General features: G+C 35.9%; 1 protein-coding gene across 2 annotated transcripts; it reads right to left on the bottom strand.

Moving 5' to 3' along the window:
* Positions 1–459: 459 nt before the first annotated feature.
* Positions 460–17333, bottom strand: LOC120129268 (importin-11-like). 2 transcript variants are annotated; one of them, XR_005516720.1, is made up of 25 exons: positions 16940–17333; positions 16723–16832; positions 16430–16502; positions 16156–16217; positions 15853–15994; positions 15178–15396; positions 14980–15046; positions 14064–14463; positions 13711–13858; positions 13421–13581; positions 12976–13075; positions 12146–12220; positions 11888–12022; positions 11370–11459; positions 8307–8489; positions 8118–8222; positions 3373–3531; positions 2601–2645; positions 2259–2480; positions 1938–2044; positions 1795–1851; positions 1633–1705; positions 1385–1546; positions 832–889; positions 460–730 (listed from the first exon to the last, which is right to left on the bottom strand). XR_005516720.1 is itself a non-coding variant. In XM_039146815.1 (23 exons), exons 1-23 carry the CDS (start codon positions 17078–17080, stop codon positions 1385–1387), a joined length of 3036 nt encoding a protein of 1011 aa, XP_039002746.1. In that variant the 5' UTR covers positions 17081–17333; the 3' UTR covers positions 1289–1384. The 2 variants fall into 2 exon arrangements, 1 of the variants encoding a protein (XP_039002746.1); XM_039146815.1 differs by lacking the exons at positions 460–730; positions 832–889 and having other exon boundaries at positions 1289–1546.
* Positions 17334–18633: the final 1300 nt, after the last annotated feature.

Here is an 18633-nt window from a genome sequence, read left to right on the forward strand (position 1 = left end):
AAAAACAATGATATAACATTGCCATATATTCATAAGCAATGATATAACACGTCATATGTCAAATATAACGATTAATGACAACTCACGATAATTGAAATATATTTTGTATGAAACAAACATTGAATTCGTGTTGAGTCAAAAAAATAATGAATTAAAATTTTTGAAAACCAACGATCGTTAACAACTGATGACAGTCAATAGTGATTGATGACGACAATGATAGGTGACAACAAACGACGGGGACTTTGATCAAATTGACATTTAATATAATGTTTAAGATCAAAATAATATTTCATCTAAAATTTAAGATCAAATCAGTACCATATCTAAATTTCAATGGTCAAATAAAAAATTAGCTCTTTTACTAATTCGCACCAAATTAACAGGAATTAACAATTTAGTGATCAAAATGTAGCAATCAAGAGCATAAGTGGCCAAAATTTAATAAATCGACATTAGTGACCAAAACGTAACATTTTCAAAACTGATGATCAAAAGTGAACAAAACTGAAACGAACGTGACAATTCAGGTAGGTAACCAAAAAAATCTTAAAAAGCAATCCGTATTTCATAATATAAGTATTCCTTTTTTTTACAACTGTAAGGCATTTTTAAAAATGCATAATGAACTTAAAACTCGTCCACGCCCTATGTATGAGTTATTTAATTCCCAACCCTTTTTTTCCTAGAAAATTTTCATTTCCAGACGCAAAAGACTTTCCCATGAACCCTGGAAGGCAGTAAAAGAATCAGCAAAGCAATTTACAGAGTTCAACTGCTGGAAAGAAAATGAGGCCAAATTTAACAACATGAAAGAAATCAACAACTCACCATATGCAGGCACCCCATAGCAGAAATTTATAAAAGAATCCAAAACCATGAATGTCACCTGAAATAAGAAAAAGGGGGAGCATTAAATAGATGCGCACATTTCATTTCATGAACTCGCTAGAAACCAAGTAAAATCCCTACCTAAACTCCAGAGAATTCGGCTTATTATGCAAATTGGTACCTGGTCCTGATGTGGCACTTCAACAACCAATCAGATTGTGACACATGGCACTTGATGATGTCAGCATCTCCAACCATACTAGCAACCTAATCAGTTGTTGAAGTGACAAGGCAATATTCGTACCGATTTGAGAATTTTTTCCAAGTCCAGGTACCAATTTGAGACAAAATTGTTAAAAAGTACAACTTGTGCAGGCATCAATTTGTATAATAAGCCAAAGAATTCAACGCAAATTAGGTTATTGAAGATCATGGCTATTTAAGAAGATTAGAAAATCTTACCCAAAATAGTTTTCTGAGTCTTTGGTAAAATAAAAATAACATCCCAGAATATAGGACCTCAGTTGATAAAAAAAAGTATTTCAGGGCTTGCCTATGGCATTTTCAGCGCCTGCTTCAATTGTGCAAAAGCTGCAGGATGGATACTACTCATAGCTGAATTAAACGACTCCCCATGAACTGAAGCACATGTTTGAAGGTTTTCTCGCACCGAGTTTTCCAATGACATTTGGTTGATAGGGTCTGAGAGTTTGATCTGAATGATGGCAAAACCGATCCATCATAAATAATTAACTAAAAAGACATACAACGTTGTGAATGATTTAACTAAAGAATTTTAACCTGTCTTCTCCTTAACTCCTTACTCGGAAGGAATCCCTCACCATGAGACCTGCTAGAGCTCATGGCATCGCCACTGCAATTTATTAGCAAAAATTAAGAATGACAACAGTTACGAATCTCCACCAAACAAAGTTTACAATACAATGGCATTTGGTGTATTACCTTGACACTTCCTCAGTTAAATCATCAGTCCCTCCCAAAATTACACTGGTGCAGACACTGCATAAAGTTGATCATCATATCAATGATTAAATGTTATCCAATGCTAGGTTGCGGATATCATCAAATCAAAATCGAGCTTGTACCTTAACATCTGATCAAGTTTGTCCAGAACTTGAGGCAGCCTTATAGTCAAAATTATGGAAAGTGCAAGGGCAAATATTTTCTTCTGGGGATAAGATACATTGTCTACCTGTATAAACATGCAAAGATATAAAGGGAAAAAATTAACTTGAAGAAGCTTGCCAGATCAACTCGAGTTATCAATTTCACAATCCTAACAACCTCTAGAGGGTAAAAACAGAGAAAATAAAAGCAGGGTTTTTTTTCTTTGATTCTTCCCGAGTCAAGGCATCAAACCAACTGACCATCATTTTCTACTTTGTACGGATACATTTTCTACTAACCTTGTCAAGCCATATGTCAGCCAGACAAAGAAGAATATTATCTTCAATGGCTACACCAGTCTGCTGCAGTAGTGAAGAAAGAGAAGGTTCTGACGTTAGCTGTGCAAGATAGTTGGTATTCATCACCAAAATCCTTGCTAGGATGGCAGCTGCGGATGCCTTAACAGCTGTCTTCGAAGGATCACCATCGTCCCCTCCACTCAAGCAAATAACAACTAATTTCTGCCAATATTTTACAAGGCAGAGCAAGAATCAGATGTCAAGACAATGCATATAGCACAATAAATATAACTGTGAACATGAATGACAAAAGATTTTGATGGGGTAAAGAACCATGCTTACTTGTAAAGTACTGCTGATTAATGGCGGCACTTCCATGGGGTAGCACTACAAAATAGCAAAAAGATGAATGATTACAACTGATTCAGTTTCTAAGATCCAATACAGTTTTAATGATTTTAAACCTCCATGCTAGTCAGCGAACAATTCTATCATTTGATCAAACAATTTAGTTGCTCTTTTAGCAATCTAAGGAACAGTCATCCTCTTCATGAACTTTTAGCAACTTAAGGATGCAAAGCCCAGCGGTAAATACTCATTTCATATGAACAAACTAAAACGCCCCAGCTTCTCATGCTATTATTCTACTAGATATGTGCTTGACTAAAACTTTTATGAGTATACTTGAGTAAGTCTCCTCTTTCCAGAACCCTCCACTACAATTACATCATATGTCATAAAATGTGAACTAATGTTCTCTTAAAGCATACCTGATAAAGAAACAAGTGGCATTCTCTTTAAAACATGAACATATGATAATGCAATTGTTTCACATTATTGGATGTAATGGTTTGTAGGCATGACAGGAAGTAGGACAGTTGGCACACAATATTTCCCAAGATAGAACACAATTGACAACTTTGTATAAGGAAATAAAAGGCTGCAAGAATACACGCACAAAGGTGTCCTTATGGTCATATTCATTATTAAAACTTTTTCCATGGATAATTATATTGGGGGAGGGGGAATCAGTATTACACAAACTGATACTGGCTTCTTCAAAATTCAGCCTATTTTTGTGATGACACTGCCCTGAAAATTTACAATATGATACCTGTATCAAAATGTCAATGACAGGAAGAGTTGAAAGCAGCCCTCTATCATTAACGTTTCCAACAATAAGATCTAGAAGCTTAGCCACGCTGGAAGCATGCATACTAAGAAATTCTCTTCCACCCAAAATGATATAACCTTCAGTAATGTCAACAGCAACCTGCAAGCATAATCAGATCAATATAGAATCAACAAAAAGAGAGATTGGTGGGTGGGTGGGTGACCAGTAAACAATGATTTATGACCATATAGAAGCCTAAAGAACCAAATGCAGCATTAGACAATCCAAGACCATACAATCCTACATTTTTCTTAAAGGAGCCTCCGAAATCCTACTTTCTTGATGAACCACTACAGAAAAGGGAATGAAAGCTCTGACCTAACATAGACAGAAATGATTAAAGAAGCCTAACTGTAGGAATTATAGAAATGAGTTTCAATCCCTTAAGTTAAGAGATTCTGTTTCTGTTTTTCAATCCCTTATTTCAAGGGATTACATCTCCTAGGATTAGTTTCCTTTCTTAGAGTTTCCTAGTTTAGAAGCATAATTTGTATATAAATATGTAATATGTTCTACTGAATGTACACAAGAATAAAAATAACAGACTTGTCTGTTTTCTACAGTCTGTTTTCTACATGGTATCAGGTTAGAGCGATCAATCCTATTTCCGCTTCTCTTTATATCAATTCCTATTCAACTCTATTTTTTTATGGCTAATCCGGATCCCTCAGCATCCGAAATCACTTCCCAGACCAGCCCCTCTCAATCTAATTTTCAGACTTCAGATTTCAAATTTTCAAAGCAACAGAGGAAAAATCGCCTTTGGTGTGAACATTGTAAGAAGCCAGGCCATATGATAGATCAATGTTGGAAGCTGCATAGAAAACCAGCCGATTGGCAGCCCACACGGTCCAGGTTTCAAAAGGAGCCTCATATTGCCTCTCAAGATGATTCCTCAAGCAGTTTTAGCAAGAAACAGATAGAGGAACTGCAGCAGATTTTGAGCAGTATGACAACCAAGCCTACAAATGTGACTTATACTACTACTGATGGAAATAATCCATATGCTTCCTCGGTACAATGGATAATAGACTCGGGTGCATCAGATCATATGACAGGAAATATTGATCTCTTGGAGGAATATAGTGAAAGCAACTTACCAGCTTCTATCAAAATAGCATATGGCTCTCTCACTACAGTCAAAGGGAGTGGTTCTGTTACATTAAACAAAAATCTACTGCTTCATAATGTCCTCTATGTTCCTAGACTTGCATGCAATCTGTTGTCAGCCAGCAAATTAATTAAAGATTTTGGTTGTAATGTTGTGTTTGGTAATGGTGGTTGCATTTTTCAGGCACAGGGCTCGAAGAGGGTGATTGGCAGTGCTAGGCTGGGCAAAGGATTGTACACCCTTGGAGGTAAAGCATCTCATAATCATGCCTTATCCAGTGCTCTTAGGAAACTAGTTTTATCTTCTGATCTCAATACCAATAAAATTATGTTATGGCACTCTAGATTAGGTCATCCTAATTTTTTCTATCTTTCCAAAATGTTACCGAACTTATTCATTAATAAAGATCCATCTTTGTTTTCCTGTGAAATTTGTCAAATGGCCAAACACACCAGAAAACCATATATTCCAGCCAAATTTGAACCAACAACACCTTTTTCCATCATCCATTGTGACATTTGGGGCCCTTCTCCTGTCAAAAGTATTTCTGGGTATAAGTGGTTTGTGTCTTTTATAGATGATTACTCTAGGACAACATGGGTTTTCTTAATGAGAGAAAAATCTGAGGTTGAGTCTCTCTTTAAAAGTTTTTATCAAAAAGTTGAAACCCAATTTGACACAAAAATCAAAATTCTAAGGAGTGACAATGGGAGTGAGTATTTGAATAAACCCTTGGGTATTTCTTTAAGGAAAAAGGCATTGTTCACCTTACTTCTTGTGTCAACACACCTCAACAAAACGGGGTAGCAGAAAGGAAAAATAGACATCTTCTAGAGGTTACTAGGTCTTTTATGTTTGCTGCTAATGCTCCTAAGTATCTTTGGGGGGAAGCTCTTCTTACAGCCACTTACCTCATCAATAGAATGCCAAGACCTTAGATTTCAAAATTCCTACTAAGGTTCTGTTTTAGTTGTATCCCCATTTTAAACATTTAAACTCAAGTCTTTCTCCTTGGGTGTTTGGGTGTACAACCTTTGTTCATATCCACAACAGAGGGAAATTAGATCCTAGGTCCATAAAGTGTGTGTTCTTGGGCTATTCTTCGAGTCAGAAGGGTTACAAGTGTTACTCACCTTCCACAAAAAAGACCTATGTCTCCTTTGATGTTACATTTTTTGAAAACCAACCTTATTTTTCAGGAACAGAAATTCAGGGGGAGATTTACAAGGAATTTCAGCCTGTTCAAACCGATATTTCTTTACAGCCTATTAGTTACAAGGAATTTCAACCTGCTCAAACCGATATTTCTTTACAGCCTATCCTTTCCTTACCTATTACTGTCTCTCCAAAGCCAGCTAGCACTGTCCCAGTTCCTAGGGAGGGTGATGAGAATAACCTAAATAACTCTGATGAATTACCTTCCTCCTTATCTCAGCACTCTAGTCCGTGCAAAACACCTTCCACCACTACAAAAAAATGCACCTAACAATGACCCTGAAAACATAACTCCCCAACCGAAACAACTCAGTGTTTACTCAATAAGAAGGAAAGATGTTACTGAAGAAATCAGTCAGCCTAGCATTTGCCAAGAACCAGATTCGGATCCTGTTGCAGCTGAAACAGAAGGTAATGATGGTTACCAAGAGGCTACTACTGTTGATCTTGATGACTTTCCTATTGCTATTAGGAAGGGGGTAAGAAAATGCACTGCTCATCCCATAAATAAGTATGTTGCATATGGGAAATTACAGTCTAATTTCAGGGCCTTCACTGCCAGCATTAACACTGTGAAAATCCCAAGAAATGTGACAGAAGCATTTCAATCTCCTGAGTGGAAAAAAGGATGTGGAAGAAGAGATAAAAGCGTTGCAAAAGAATAAGACATGGAGTTTGACAGATTTGCCAAAAGGGAAGAGAGCTGTTGGATGCAGGTGGATATTCACAGTCAAATATCATTCGGATGGGAGTGTGGAAAGATACAAGGCAAGGCTGGTTGCTAAAGGTTTTTCTCAGTCCTATGGCATCGACTACCAGGAGACTTTTGCACCGGTTGCAAAATTGAATACCATAAGAATATTGTTATCAGTAGCTGTTAACATGGACTGGAAATTGCATCAGCTGGACATAAAGAATGCTTTTCTGAATGGGAACCTTGAAGAAGAGGTATACATGGAGGTCCCCCCGGATTAGAAGGAAAGGTCACTAAGAAAACTGTGTGCAAGCTCAATAAATCCTTATATGGCTTAAAACAGTCTCCCAGGGCTTGGTTTGATCGATTTGCTAAGGCTATGACACAGAATGGTTTCAAACAAAGCCAAGCGAATCACACATTATTCAGAAAAATTACACCGAGTGGTAAGATAATCCTCCTAATTGTCTATGTAGATGATATGATTATAACTGGCAGTGATATAGAAGAAATAGAAAAGCTAAAGATGAATCTTGCAAAGGAGTTTGAAACCAAGGATTTAGGGAGTATGAGGTATTTCCTGGGTATGGAAGTTGCAAGGTCCGAGGAAGGGCTGGTCATAAACCAGCGTAAGTATGTTTTGGATCTTCTTGCAGAAACTGGGATGCTCGACTGCAAACCAGTTGAAACTCCAATGGAGCCAGGCTTGAAATTTTGCAAGGAAAGAACTGGAAATCCAGTAAACAACGAAACCTACCAAAGGTTAGTTGGGAAGTTAATCTACCTTTCACCAACCATGCCTGATATTGCATACTCAGTGAGCATTGTCAGCCAACATATGAGTGATCCTCGAGAAGAACATTTGGAAGTTGTTAACAGAATTTTAAGGTTCTTGAAATTTACCCCAGGAGCTGGACTTATATTTAGAAAAAATCAAGACAGAACAGTGAAGGTTTATACGGATGCAAGCTGGGGAGGTGAATTAACTGATAGAAGGTCAGTTAGTGGCTACTGTACCTACGTTTGGGGTAATTTGGTGACTTTGAGAAGTAAGAAACAAGCTGTTGTCTCTTGAAGTAGTGTTGAGTCAGAGTTTAGAGCAATGTCTCTCGGAATATGTGAAGGAATGTGGATTAAAAGACTGCTCACAAAACTGGACTTAGATGACAAGAAGAATTTTGAGATTTTTAGTGACAGTCAATCAGCTATGAGTATAGCAAAAAACCCAGTGCAGCATGATAGAACGAAACACATTGAGATAAACAGACATTTTATTTACGAGAAGGTCAACAATGGAGTTGCAAAACTGCAGTACATTCCGACGAAGAAACAGCTGGCAGATATCTTCACCAAAGCCCTTCCATGAGTGACTTTTGATGAGATGTCATTCAAACTGGGTATATACAACATATATACACCAATTTGAGGGGGAGTGTAGGAATTATAGAAATGAGTTGTCAATCCCTTAAGTTAAGAGATTATGTTTCTGTTTTTCAATCCCTTATTTCAAGGGATTACATCTCCTAGGATTAGTTTCCTTTCTTAGAGTTTCCTAGTTTAGAGGCATAATTTGTATATAAATATGTAATATGTTCTACTGAATGTACACAAGAATAAAAATAACAGACTTGTCTGTTTTCTACACAGTCTGTTTTCTACACTAACCTGTAACTGGTCAAAATTTCTTTCCAATATTTCCACAAGACATGGGAAATATGCTAAGAGTTGAGGAACCATTGCAGGTGCATGAGAAAGTGTAGCCTCCCACAGCTGCAGATAAGAGAACATTAAGCACAAGTTATTTATGGTAAATGCAGCCAGATAAATAATCAAAGTTTCGGTCAGTAGTCTGACCAACATGCTATCCTCCAGAAGATTGAGTTCATCTGGGCCATTTATCTCAATTCCCTTTTGAAGAATGGGCAGGAGCATTGCATAACAACTAGGTGATTGATATCCAAGTGCAACAATAAAGTTCCGCAAAGCAATAAGAAGCTGTATCTGTAGGAGGCTTTCACCAGAAGATTCCTCCCAAACCTTTTCACATTCAAAGGCTAAAGCAAATTAGAACATATATTTTAAATGAGCACCTGATCCGTACAGTCTATAGCATGTGTAACCAAGTTAACTATAACTCATTTATGCTCAATACTTTGCTTGGCGGTCCAGTTACAATTTTATTGTTCTAATAACTACTGCTCCCTGGATCCCTTCATCCCATTAAATTTTCACTTGCTAGCTTTTGGTGGTCAATTTTTTTTAGAGCTTTGTCCATAATTATTTTAAAAAACTACTTGATTGAAGGTTTTTAAAATACATTTTCTCAAAATTTTATCAATAATTTTTTTTTTTTGATAAGAATGACAGGCCTCCTTAAAAACCTCCTTCTTGATCAAAGAAGGAGGAAAAGAGTGCCTTAGAAACTTTATTACTCCTCCGAAATTACATAAGATTTAACGTAGACACCATACTGAAAAAACACAACAGACTAAGCTACTCAACATAACCGAAAACCTAAACTCAAACGATAAAACGCACTGGAAACGACTAAACATCAACCAATTCCCATCTTTGCTAAACTATCAGCCTCCCCATTACACACCCTTGGAATCAGTCTAATAGAGTGCACCCTGTCCGTGATAAAAGATGAAATCTCTTTAACTAATGGGAGGATAAAAACTGGGGCCATAGCTGGTGTATGGACCCATTCCACAGCCGACTTACAGTCACTTTCCACAATCAACCTTCCAACCTTAACCCAACAAGAAGACATATAGATTTCAATGCCTCTCTTAATAGCCTTTAACTCAGCAACCGGCGGGGGACCCTGACCTACATTTTCTGAAAAAGTCAGAAGGGAGTTGCTATTCCAATCTCTCAAAATACCTCCTATACCTCCATTTGAGCCATCAAGTCTAACAGCTCCATCGACATTCATCTTCAAAAAATCCATAGGGGGTGGAATCCAGCGAGAAACCTGAAAATTGTAAATGTTGAGAGCTTTAATACCATCTGCAAGAGATGGATCACCAATCAGCACATCCTCCTGAATAGGACACTTAGGATACTTGGCTAGAAACCATTTAGATAACCTGAATCTAGCAATAAAAACAGAGACATCCTATCCAAGGGGGAACCATCGAACACCATTGCATTCCTAGCTTTCCATATCGACCAAAATACTACTCCCGGGATAAATTTCCAAATCAACGATTTCCCCCTCAGCTCACCCCAAGAACATAGCAAAGAAGGTGGATCCTTTGGAAGGACTAAGGCTATTTCCCAATAGCTTGCTATCTTGTTCCAAAGTTCCCAAACAACATCACATGAAATAAATAAATGCTGAACTGATTCCACCTGTTTTTTACAAAACGGACATAAAATTTCATCCCCTAGCTGCAAACCTCTTTTCACCAACTCCTCTCTCACTGCCACTTTCTGATGAGCTAGCTGCCACAGGAAGACTTCAACACGAGGAGGAGATAAACCCTGCCACACCCCTTTTACCCATAAATCGGACTCCCCAGACACCTTGCCGAGTTCCTTTCTACAAGATTTCACTGAAAACAGTCCATCCCCACTTGCAGACCAAGAAAGAAAGTCTTCAACTGAATCAGTCAGTTTAAAGTCCTTCAGTTTTGTCATTAAATCCAGCCACTGATCCAACTCCCAGTCACACAAATTCCTTCTGGTATCGATGTTCCACACCCAACCGTTCGAATCTGAACTTCCAAACTCAGCGACCATACCCCATTTATTTGTTGACAACGCATACATTCTAGGGAAAGATATTTTAAAGGAGACTCATCAGCCCATGAATCCGTCCAAAATGCAATAGACTTTCCATTTCCCAGTTTCAACTTGGAGTTAGATCTGATACGTTCACCCTCCGAGTCGTTCTTCAAGAAATTGTTGGCAATCCCTCTCCAAATCCAAGAAGATTTGGGCGAAAAAACCTTACAAATAGACATGGAATTACTACTTACCTTGTGCCTGCAACATAACACACTTTTCCACAAAGTATTTTTTTCATTGGCGAACTTCCACACCCATTTTCCCAAAAGAGCCCGATTAGATATGTTCACATCAAGAACACCAAGGCCACCACAATTTAGAGGCGTGCAGACTGATTTCCAATTAACCCAGTGTATCTTCCTTTTGTCCTCATTATCCCCCCATAGGAAACTGGCCATTAAAGAATTAAGCTTCTTACCAATTTTACAAGGCATTCTAAAAAGAGATAAGAAGAATATTGGTAGGGATGTTAACACCGACTTTAATAAAACTGTCCTGCCCGCCAATGAGAGACAATTAGCTTTCCAGCCGGCTAGTTTGGAACTAAAATTCTTGAAAACTGGATCCCATAAGGCTTCTGAGTTTTTCTTAGCACCTAGAGGAAGTCCCAAGTAATCTGTTGGAAGAGAATCAATAGAGCAGCCCACCGAAGATGCCCATTCTGATAAAACTTCCTCTTCCACATTAATACCAAATAGCTTACTCTTAGCTAGATTAAGATGCAACCCTGTCATAACACTAAAAATCCTCAATACTCTCTTGACATTTTTAATCTGGGAGAGAGATGCTTGACAGAAGATGATCAAGTCATCTACAATGTTTCACAACATGACAGAAGATGCTTGACATTTTTAATCTCAAAATTTTATCAATAATAAATTTTAAATAATGAGTCAAAGTAAAAAAAATTGACCAAACAAAATCAATAAGTGATAATTTTAGTGGGACGGAGGGATTATTAATCACGCATGACAGGAAAATTTTCCCCATGTTTCACAACAACAATTTGTAAAATTGTAATCATCTACTTTAGTAAAAAGGTTCCCTATTAAAAACTCCTTGTACATATATTGTCAACAACAAAGCATATGAAATTTTCAAATTTAGTATTGGCAACAATACCGTCTGGAAAAACTGCATCAAGTTTTTAGCATATGGGATGACTTCATTGACGTGGCCCAGAAGAACAGATATCAAATTTAAAACCTGGACCTGAAATTTATGTGAAAAGCAGCAAACTGAGCAAAATGTGAATTAAATGTCAGGATATACAGTTGCATATACAAGTGCATTTAAGCTTACAAACACAAACAAAGACTCATTTAAATCTAGACAGACTCCCAATGCCAGAATTTGCATCTCATATTTGAGAATCTATATTACTGAAACAAATCATGACAAAAATAATCTAAAGTAGGAACAAGCAAAGCACATCAGTACAAAAAGGTTTTCAAGTAATATGCACGTCTACTCAATATTATCATCAGAGGTCATACATTCATGAAAGAAATATTTAAGCTGAGTATAGATTACAGAAATTTTCCACAGTCCAGTATATAAATTACCTTTTCTATAAAAATGGAAGGAAAATAATGCCTAAGCAAGTCGTAAACATCAACAACAACCAACAACAGAATTACCTTTGAATCAAACTCTTGAACTTCTTTGACCAAATTAAAACATGAAACCCAGCAAACAGGAAGTAGATCTGAAAAATCCTTCTCTGAAAAATTTGCATCTTCAATATGAAAACACAATGATCTGCAGGCAGCTAGCTAAACCAACAAAACACAACATAGTGAGCAAAGTACAAAACCTTCATAAATAGGTTATTATGAAGGGGCAGAGAGAAGCAGGGAAACGTCATTAAAAAGGAAAAGGAAACTGATAGAACATACTCTCACAGATAGGTCTTTGGCCTGTAACAACTGTATCAAGGCACAGTATACCGGTCTTTTTGTGTCATCCTTAATCTGCAGGAATGCAAACATCAGTAAAGAATCATTATGACTAATTTCCTGCTGCAACCAAAATATAAATTAAAGAGGAATAACAAATGGATACACAGTATTATATCAACATTACAAATTCCAGATTCGTCGATTCTTGATATAGGTTCATTTAAAAATCAATCATCCAATGCACCACTCAGAGTCTATTCCTAGTGGCACTTACCCAAACTCTTCCCTTGATTAATGTACTCTAAATTCTAGTTGTAAAAATATTAGCAAGAGAATATTTTCTCATATTTTATTCATCGACATTAGGGGGATATTTACAAGTAGAAAGGTCTTACAATACATAAAGTAATATCCTACATTAACTACGTAATATCATACATTAAATACAAGATATATCAAACCTAATATTTAGCATATAAATTTGAAACACTAGTGCTCCAGCAACTGGAACAGGATCAAGTGCCAAAGGATTTTAGAGTTATGGCTTATCATGAATCATTAGTTTGTTATATGAGGGAAACAAATTTCAAGGCTCAATTAGAAATTTACCATGTCAGATATGAAAAGGTTTAGTAACCATCATTTTGTGGGAGCTAAATGAAGATTGTGCAAGCTTTTGACCAGAAAAATGTGGGTCAACATCAAGTTAAACTGATGACTGCCTCAACATACTGTTTTGGCGAGCATGCATGCTACAAACAAACAAATACATCACAGAAAGAATGCTTGGACAGGATATCGATAAGACCAATAAAATATTATATTACCTCAGAAACCCATTGTCCTAATATTAATGCAACTTTCCGATGGATGATACGCATATTTGGATGACCATTAGAAAGTTCAGGGAATAAAGCACCATTAAACCTGTAATCCAGGATTTTGTCAGAAGAAAAAGGAAAGGTATTTCATCATCCTTGCAATAGGAAATGAGAATATGATCGGTTTTATTCACAATGCAACTAGAGCAGTTCATTAACAACTTAAGAACTGAACTGAGGAATAAGTTTTAAAAGGGAAGGAACTAGAGTTTGGATTATTCTGTTAAAAATCATAAAACACATAATAGTGGATAAACCAAATAACCTCGTGATGCCACCCTTGAAAGAAGATAAAGGCCACCCCAAACCACCAAGGGAAGAGCAAGTATAATCACAGCAAAATTATCAAGTGAATACACACCAAATATAGCATACTAGAGATTGGGCATACCAATCTTTGAAGCTAAGGTAGTTTGAGAGCTCATAATATACATATGCAGCAGCGCCATAGGCAGCATCTTTAAGAAGTAGCCCAGGAGTAATTTCAGCCACCGAAGTTGGGCAACCATTCATCGCCTCTTGAAGTATAGACACCACAACAGGAGCTAGCAGCTAAATATAACAATTTAATTAAAATAAGCATACACGTATCTGTAGGAAAACAACTGCCAACCAAAATTTAACAGAAAGGATAGTAACAAAATAACAAACTAAATGATATTTACTAAAATTACCACATACTTGACTGTGGTTTTCAAACAACACAATATATAAAGCCTCCGCACAAGGCCTCAGTTTCTCTGTCCACTGAACCATATCCTGCTCATGATGAAAAGCCTCAGGATTCTCATACCATTCCTCCAAATCACTTGAGTTTAGAACAAAATATCTGTTAATACATTAATTAGGACAGATGTTAAAACATGAAAACAAAAAGTAATTGATATATATTAATTTTAACATGGTTTTCTAAGTCTCATTCCTCCCCACAAGAGTGGTTAAGAAGGGGATAGAAAAGGAAACATCATACTGTGCAGTGTGCAATGGCCAAGACAAACTAATATAACAAAAGGGAGATGTGAAAGTGTAATTACCTCCTTATTAATACGTTGCATAGAAGTATGATCCGTTCATTAGGCAGAAGAGAAGTCAAAACACCAGCAACAGCATTAGAATTGTTTTTCTTCATCTGCTCTAGTGTAACACCATTTTCATCCATAACCCGTCCAGTGAAACTTGGTTTGTATTCTTTACATTCCAACACACTTTTTACCAGTACCATACATTTAATCAGGAATTGTGCAAAGGACAATATATCTGGCTCAGGATTCGTAATCTTATTTAAACAGAAATCAAGAACAGGTTGAAGAACACATTTATCACCAAATGAGTAAGGATGCCTTTGTTGAATTGCAACTAAAACCTTCATCAATTTAGTGCATGCCTTCTTTATAAAGTCCCAAAATTTAGGATGCCTATTCTGAAAAGATGAATCTGTAACATAAGGTAACACATACAAATAAATTAATCAAACAAAATCTTCTAGTAACAAGTATATGAGATGGCTTCAACTTTTTTCTTTAAAGAATGGGAACAAAAATCTCTTTTTCTAGCCAATATGATATCAAAATTTCAAGAACAGAAAATGGTAGTTTCTCCACAAATACAATGGAATAAAATCGATTACCATTTCAGACCATGTAAACCCATTTTCTTCATATATATTCCAGATGGCAGAAAATTGTAGAAATTAAAGCACACCATAGAATTGATTAAGTTTTATATGCAACAAAATCTGGTTGGATAAAAGAAAGCAGGAACTAACTTTTAAACATTTTGTGCTCTAATTGTAACGATTGCAAATATTTTTATTAATTGAAATTACAAGTTAACTCTTTTGACTGGACATGCTTATTGCTTCTTTTAGGATAATGACAAATATCTAATACAGATAAATCTGGTTTTTGGATATACGGAACCAAAATTGACATCAAGAACAGGCTATCTTACAGTATGGAAGGAATGATTGAGCAGCATTTAAAAGCACAGGAGAAACCTCTTTGACTGGTCTTATCTCCTGCAGAACAAAGCATTTAAATCATATACTCTCATTCCAAAGTGCCTAAGTGGGGGATAAATAATGAATTGCCAATTGACTCTAAAATATTCAAAATTTTCTAAATGGAAAGAGAAAGAAGTAATAAGTACCTGAAAACATTTTGCATCGCTTTGAAACCCTGAAATGACTAATTGACATATTATCTTTAGAGAAAACAACCATCTTTCACATGTTAGATAAAGGTCATCATGATGCTGCTCCACAGCACTCGAATTATAGTTCTGACTGATTGTAGAAAAACCCTGTAATATTGTTTGTATATCCCTTTGGCAAAGATGCCAGCAATACTCAAATAAATGGGAGGATATCTGCCAAGAAAGTTTTAAGTCAGACTCTTCCTGACTACAGAACAGAACTGCAATTATTGCAAAAATAGTGATTTGATCCAAAAATGAGTAGAATTTAATTTCTAAGAGAAGATGGAGCACGGAAATGAAGTACGAATAAACCAGAATGAAGAAGCCACTAATTACAGTGCTAAATGTATATATTCACAGCATTAAAGTGCTTCTCAAATCAGTGCTATTCAAGCCTATCCTACATGTAAGGGTAGCATTTAGGGGTGTGCAAATTCGGATATCGGATCTGATCCGATCCAAAAATTCGGATATCCGAAATTTCGGATAACTAAAATAGTGATCCGTATCCGATCAGGGAAAACGGATATCCAAATTTAAATAAGAGGAGGGAGGCTAGAGAAACAGGGGGACCAACATGACCTCAATTAGAGGGAACTTATGGAAGATGTTTTGGTAACGACATACCTCTGCAAAATTCCTTTGGTCTGCAGTAAGACGTTTTGTGGATAATTCCTTCAAAGTTCTAAAGAGAATCATAAAAATCCTGTGTGAGGTAAGAATATCGGCTGATTGAAGCTTCTGTGCTAGAAAAGAAAACAGCTCTGGCCTAAAATCATTATACCAACGAATCAATAAATATTATTAACTACAAAAAGAATCCTTTAAGAAATCCCGTAAAGCAGGGAGAAACAGAAACATATTCTAGCTCAATTAAGCTGGGAAGCATGTTAACAAATATTAATGAGTCCAACAAGTCAAGATATATACCATTCCCTAGGATAATCGAAACGAGCAATTTTGGAAATAAGGACTGCCAGCATTTGAGCTATCTGTATCAGAAAAAATGCAAAAAGACAAAGATATTAAAGATTGTAAACTCAAAGGAAATTACAGGCCACCATGTTACCAGGAACATATATCAGAAGCAAATAGTTGGTCACTTAAATCCAATCAAATCGTAACACAACTTAGTCCTTGCCTCCATGATCTAGTTATAACTTAAATTCTTTACCAACAAATAGATGAAATATGGGAGTAATACCTGATAATTCTCTTCTCTTAAGTGTGATAGCAATTTTTCCTTTAAATGCAGTTTCTCTTCGCTGTTTATCCCCCTGAATAAAATATTCTAGGTCATTAAGGAAACATATATACCTATTTTCAGAGAGAAATAGATAATAACAGTTAAACACTCCTTGTCAACTTGTAGAGCAGTGTTTGCTACTAAAAGAAGTAGAGTACAGTTTTCAAGAGTTAAATTGAAAAGCGGATCCTAAATTTGAAGTTTGAACTCATATATGAATCAAATGCATGAAATAATAGACTATAACTTACGAGGAATCGCGTCTCTTTTTCCAATACCGATTAATACTGTTTTTGAAATACACGGAGGCCGATAATCGAATATCCACTTGAGATACTAAATCTTTCGCTGTAATCACTTCCTGAAATAACACAGAAGAATAAAATTGCAACTTAAACGCGTGTGGATTTCAAATGCATCTTAAAGAAAATGAAAAAAACGAGGATTAGAAAAAAGGTAAACAAATACCATGAGGCAAGAGCAGAAACCAGGTCTGCTCTCGGATTGAGTGAGAGCCGCCTCGGCCGGTTTGCGAACGGTCTCGTCCTGGCTCATTGAGTTGACCAGCAACGTGTATAAGGCAGGCAAATCAGCAGCCGATAGCGCCATAAGTAACTCTTAACAATCTCCCTCTAGTCTTTCAACTATGAGAAACAAGCTGAGCCGACTTAGCGAGTTGGATCGGCGAATCGTGAGATTTAAGAGAAAAGATTCTGGTGCGGCGAGTTAAGCTTGGGCATCAGATGGATTGACGGAAATGAGGTTCTTAACGGTGTCGTTTTAGTGCTTTTCTCTAATAGACGACGGAAATGGCTGGAAATATGTAGGGACGAGCCAACAAAAGAGTGATCGAGACGGTGTTGATCGTCTTTATGGCCTTTGTTTGTGGCAGCTATACTAATGTAGGTTTTATTTGTAACTTCGCCTCTTAAATCTTGATTTTCTCCTCTCTTTTTTTCTTTTTAATGCTTATTTGAAAAATAAATATTTAAATTATATTTATTTTAAATCTTAAAATTTTTATCAAATTATATAAAATTTTACATGAACTCATTAAGTGATCTTAATAGTTAAAAAAAATATTATTTTCTCTTAATTTCTTAGATTCAGGCATTTTATGTTGTGTGTTCATTGTTAGTAATTTAAAAAAAAGTATTAACAAGTTCTTTATTGTAATTATCTTAAACTATTAAAAATCATATTCATTAAAAATATTTAAAAGTAAATGTTTAAATTATATTTTTTACTTAAATGTTTAACTTTTTATGATTAGTCTGTAGTAATTATAAAGTAATATATGTTTGAATATATGTTTGAAAGACTCAAGTCTCAATCATTTGACAATGAACATTCAAATACTCCTACAGTCATACTCGAACCCAAAACATCTAGGAATAATAACTAACCCTTTAACCACTATAATTGTTTGGTTCATATAAATATTTAACTTTTATAATAAAATATGTCTAAATTTTTATTTTTACACATTTTCAAGTCACATCCTATATCAAAAAATGGCTAAACCATGTTTCATTATGTGTTTAATTTTTTTTGGATAAGTAATTTCTATTAAAATTTAAAAGAATCCAAAAATCAGGAAACATAAAAGATTCCTTAACCGAGACTACACAAACAAAAACCCTCAAATCCCAAACAACACAATAAAATAAAAACACAACATCAAGATAGAACACCATCAAGCATAATCCTCACAGAATTCCCTAGTCAGCACAAAGCTGCAAATTCACACAATCTTGCTTATCCATGCAGCAACCTTGTAGCCTAGAGAAAACAATGTCTCTAATTTTCCCATACAAAAACTCTAAGGACCATTGAATTCCCCTGAATAGAAAAATATTACGCTATTCCCATACATAATACAAAAAACTAATCTAAACAATCTTCAATGTACACACAATTAAGGATTTACCTTTCAAATTACAAATCACTCAATCCAATATCTCATCCCAACCCTACAACCTATAAGACAACTTGCAGGTTTGTATAACTTTGTCCCAAACATTGCAAGTATATGAACACACACAAAAAATGTAATTTCTAGACTCCTCATCAAAGCCACGTAACACACCAAACATATCCAAAATTATACTCATACAAGTAAGCTTATACTTCATAAGAAAATGTTAAGAATAGTCATCTAA

The sequence above is a fragment of the Hibiscus syriacus genome, unplaced genomic scaffold (assembly GCF_006381635.1).
Source record: "Hibiscus syriacus cultivar Baekdansim isolate YM2019G1 unplaced genomic scaffold, ASM638163v2 tig00110483_pilon, whole genome shotgun sequence".
NCBI classification, from domain to species: Eukaryota; Viridiplantae; Streptophyta; class Magnoliopsida; order Malvales; family Malvaceae; genus Hibiscus; species Hibiscus syriacus.

What these genes read in the sequence shown, in the direction of transcription:
- LOC120129268 (XM_039146815.1), bottom strand. Translation starts at nt 17,080, where the DNA reads ATGGCGCTATCGGCTGCTGATTTGCCTGCCTTATACACGTTGCTGGTC. An exon ending in TGCAACGTATTAATAAGGAG is followed by an intron (nt 13,859 to 14,063) that starts GTAATTACACTT and finishes ATGTATTAACAG; the next exon opens with ATATTTTGTTCTAAACTCAA. An exon ending in TCATTGACATTTTGATACAG is followed by an intron (nt 2,646 to 3,372) that starts GTATCATATTGT and finishes GCTATTTTGTAG; the next exon opens with TGCTACCCCATGGAAGTGCC.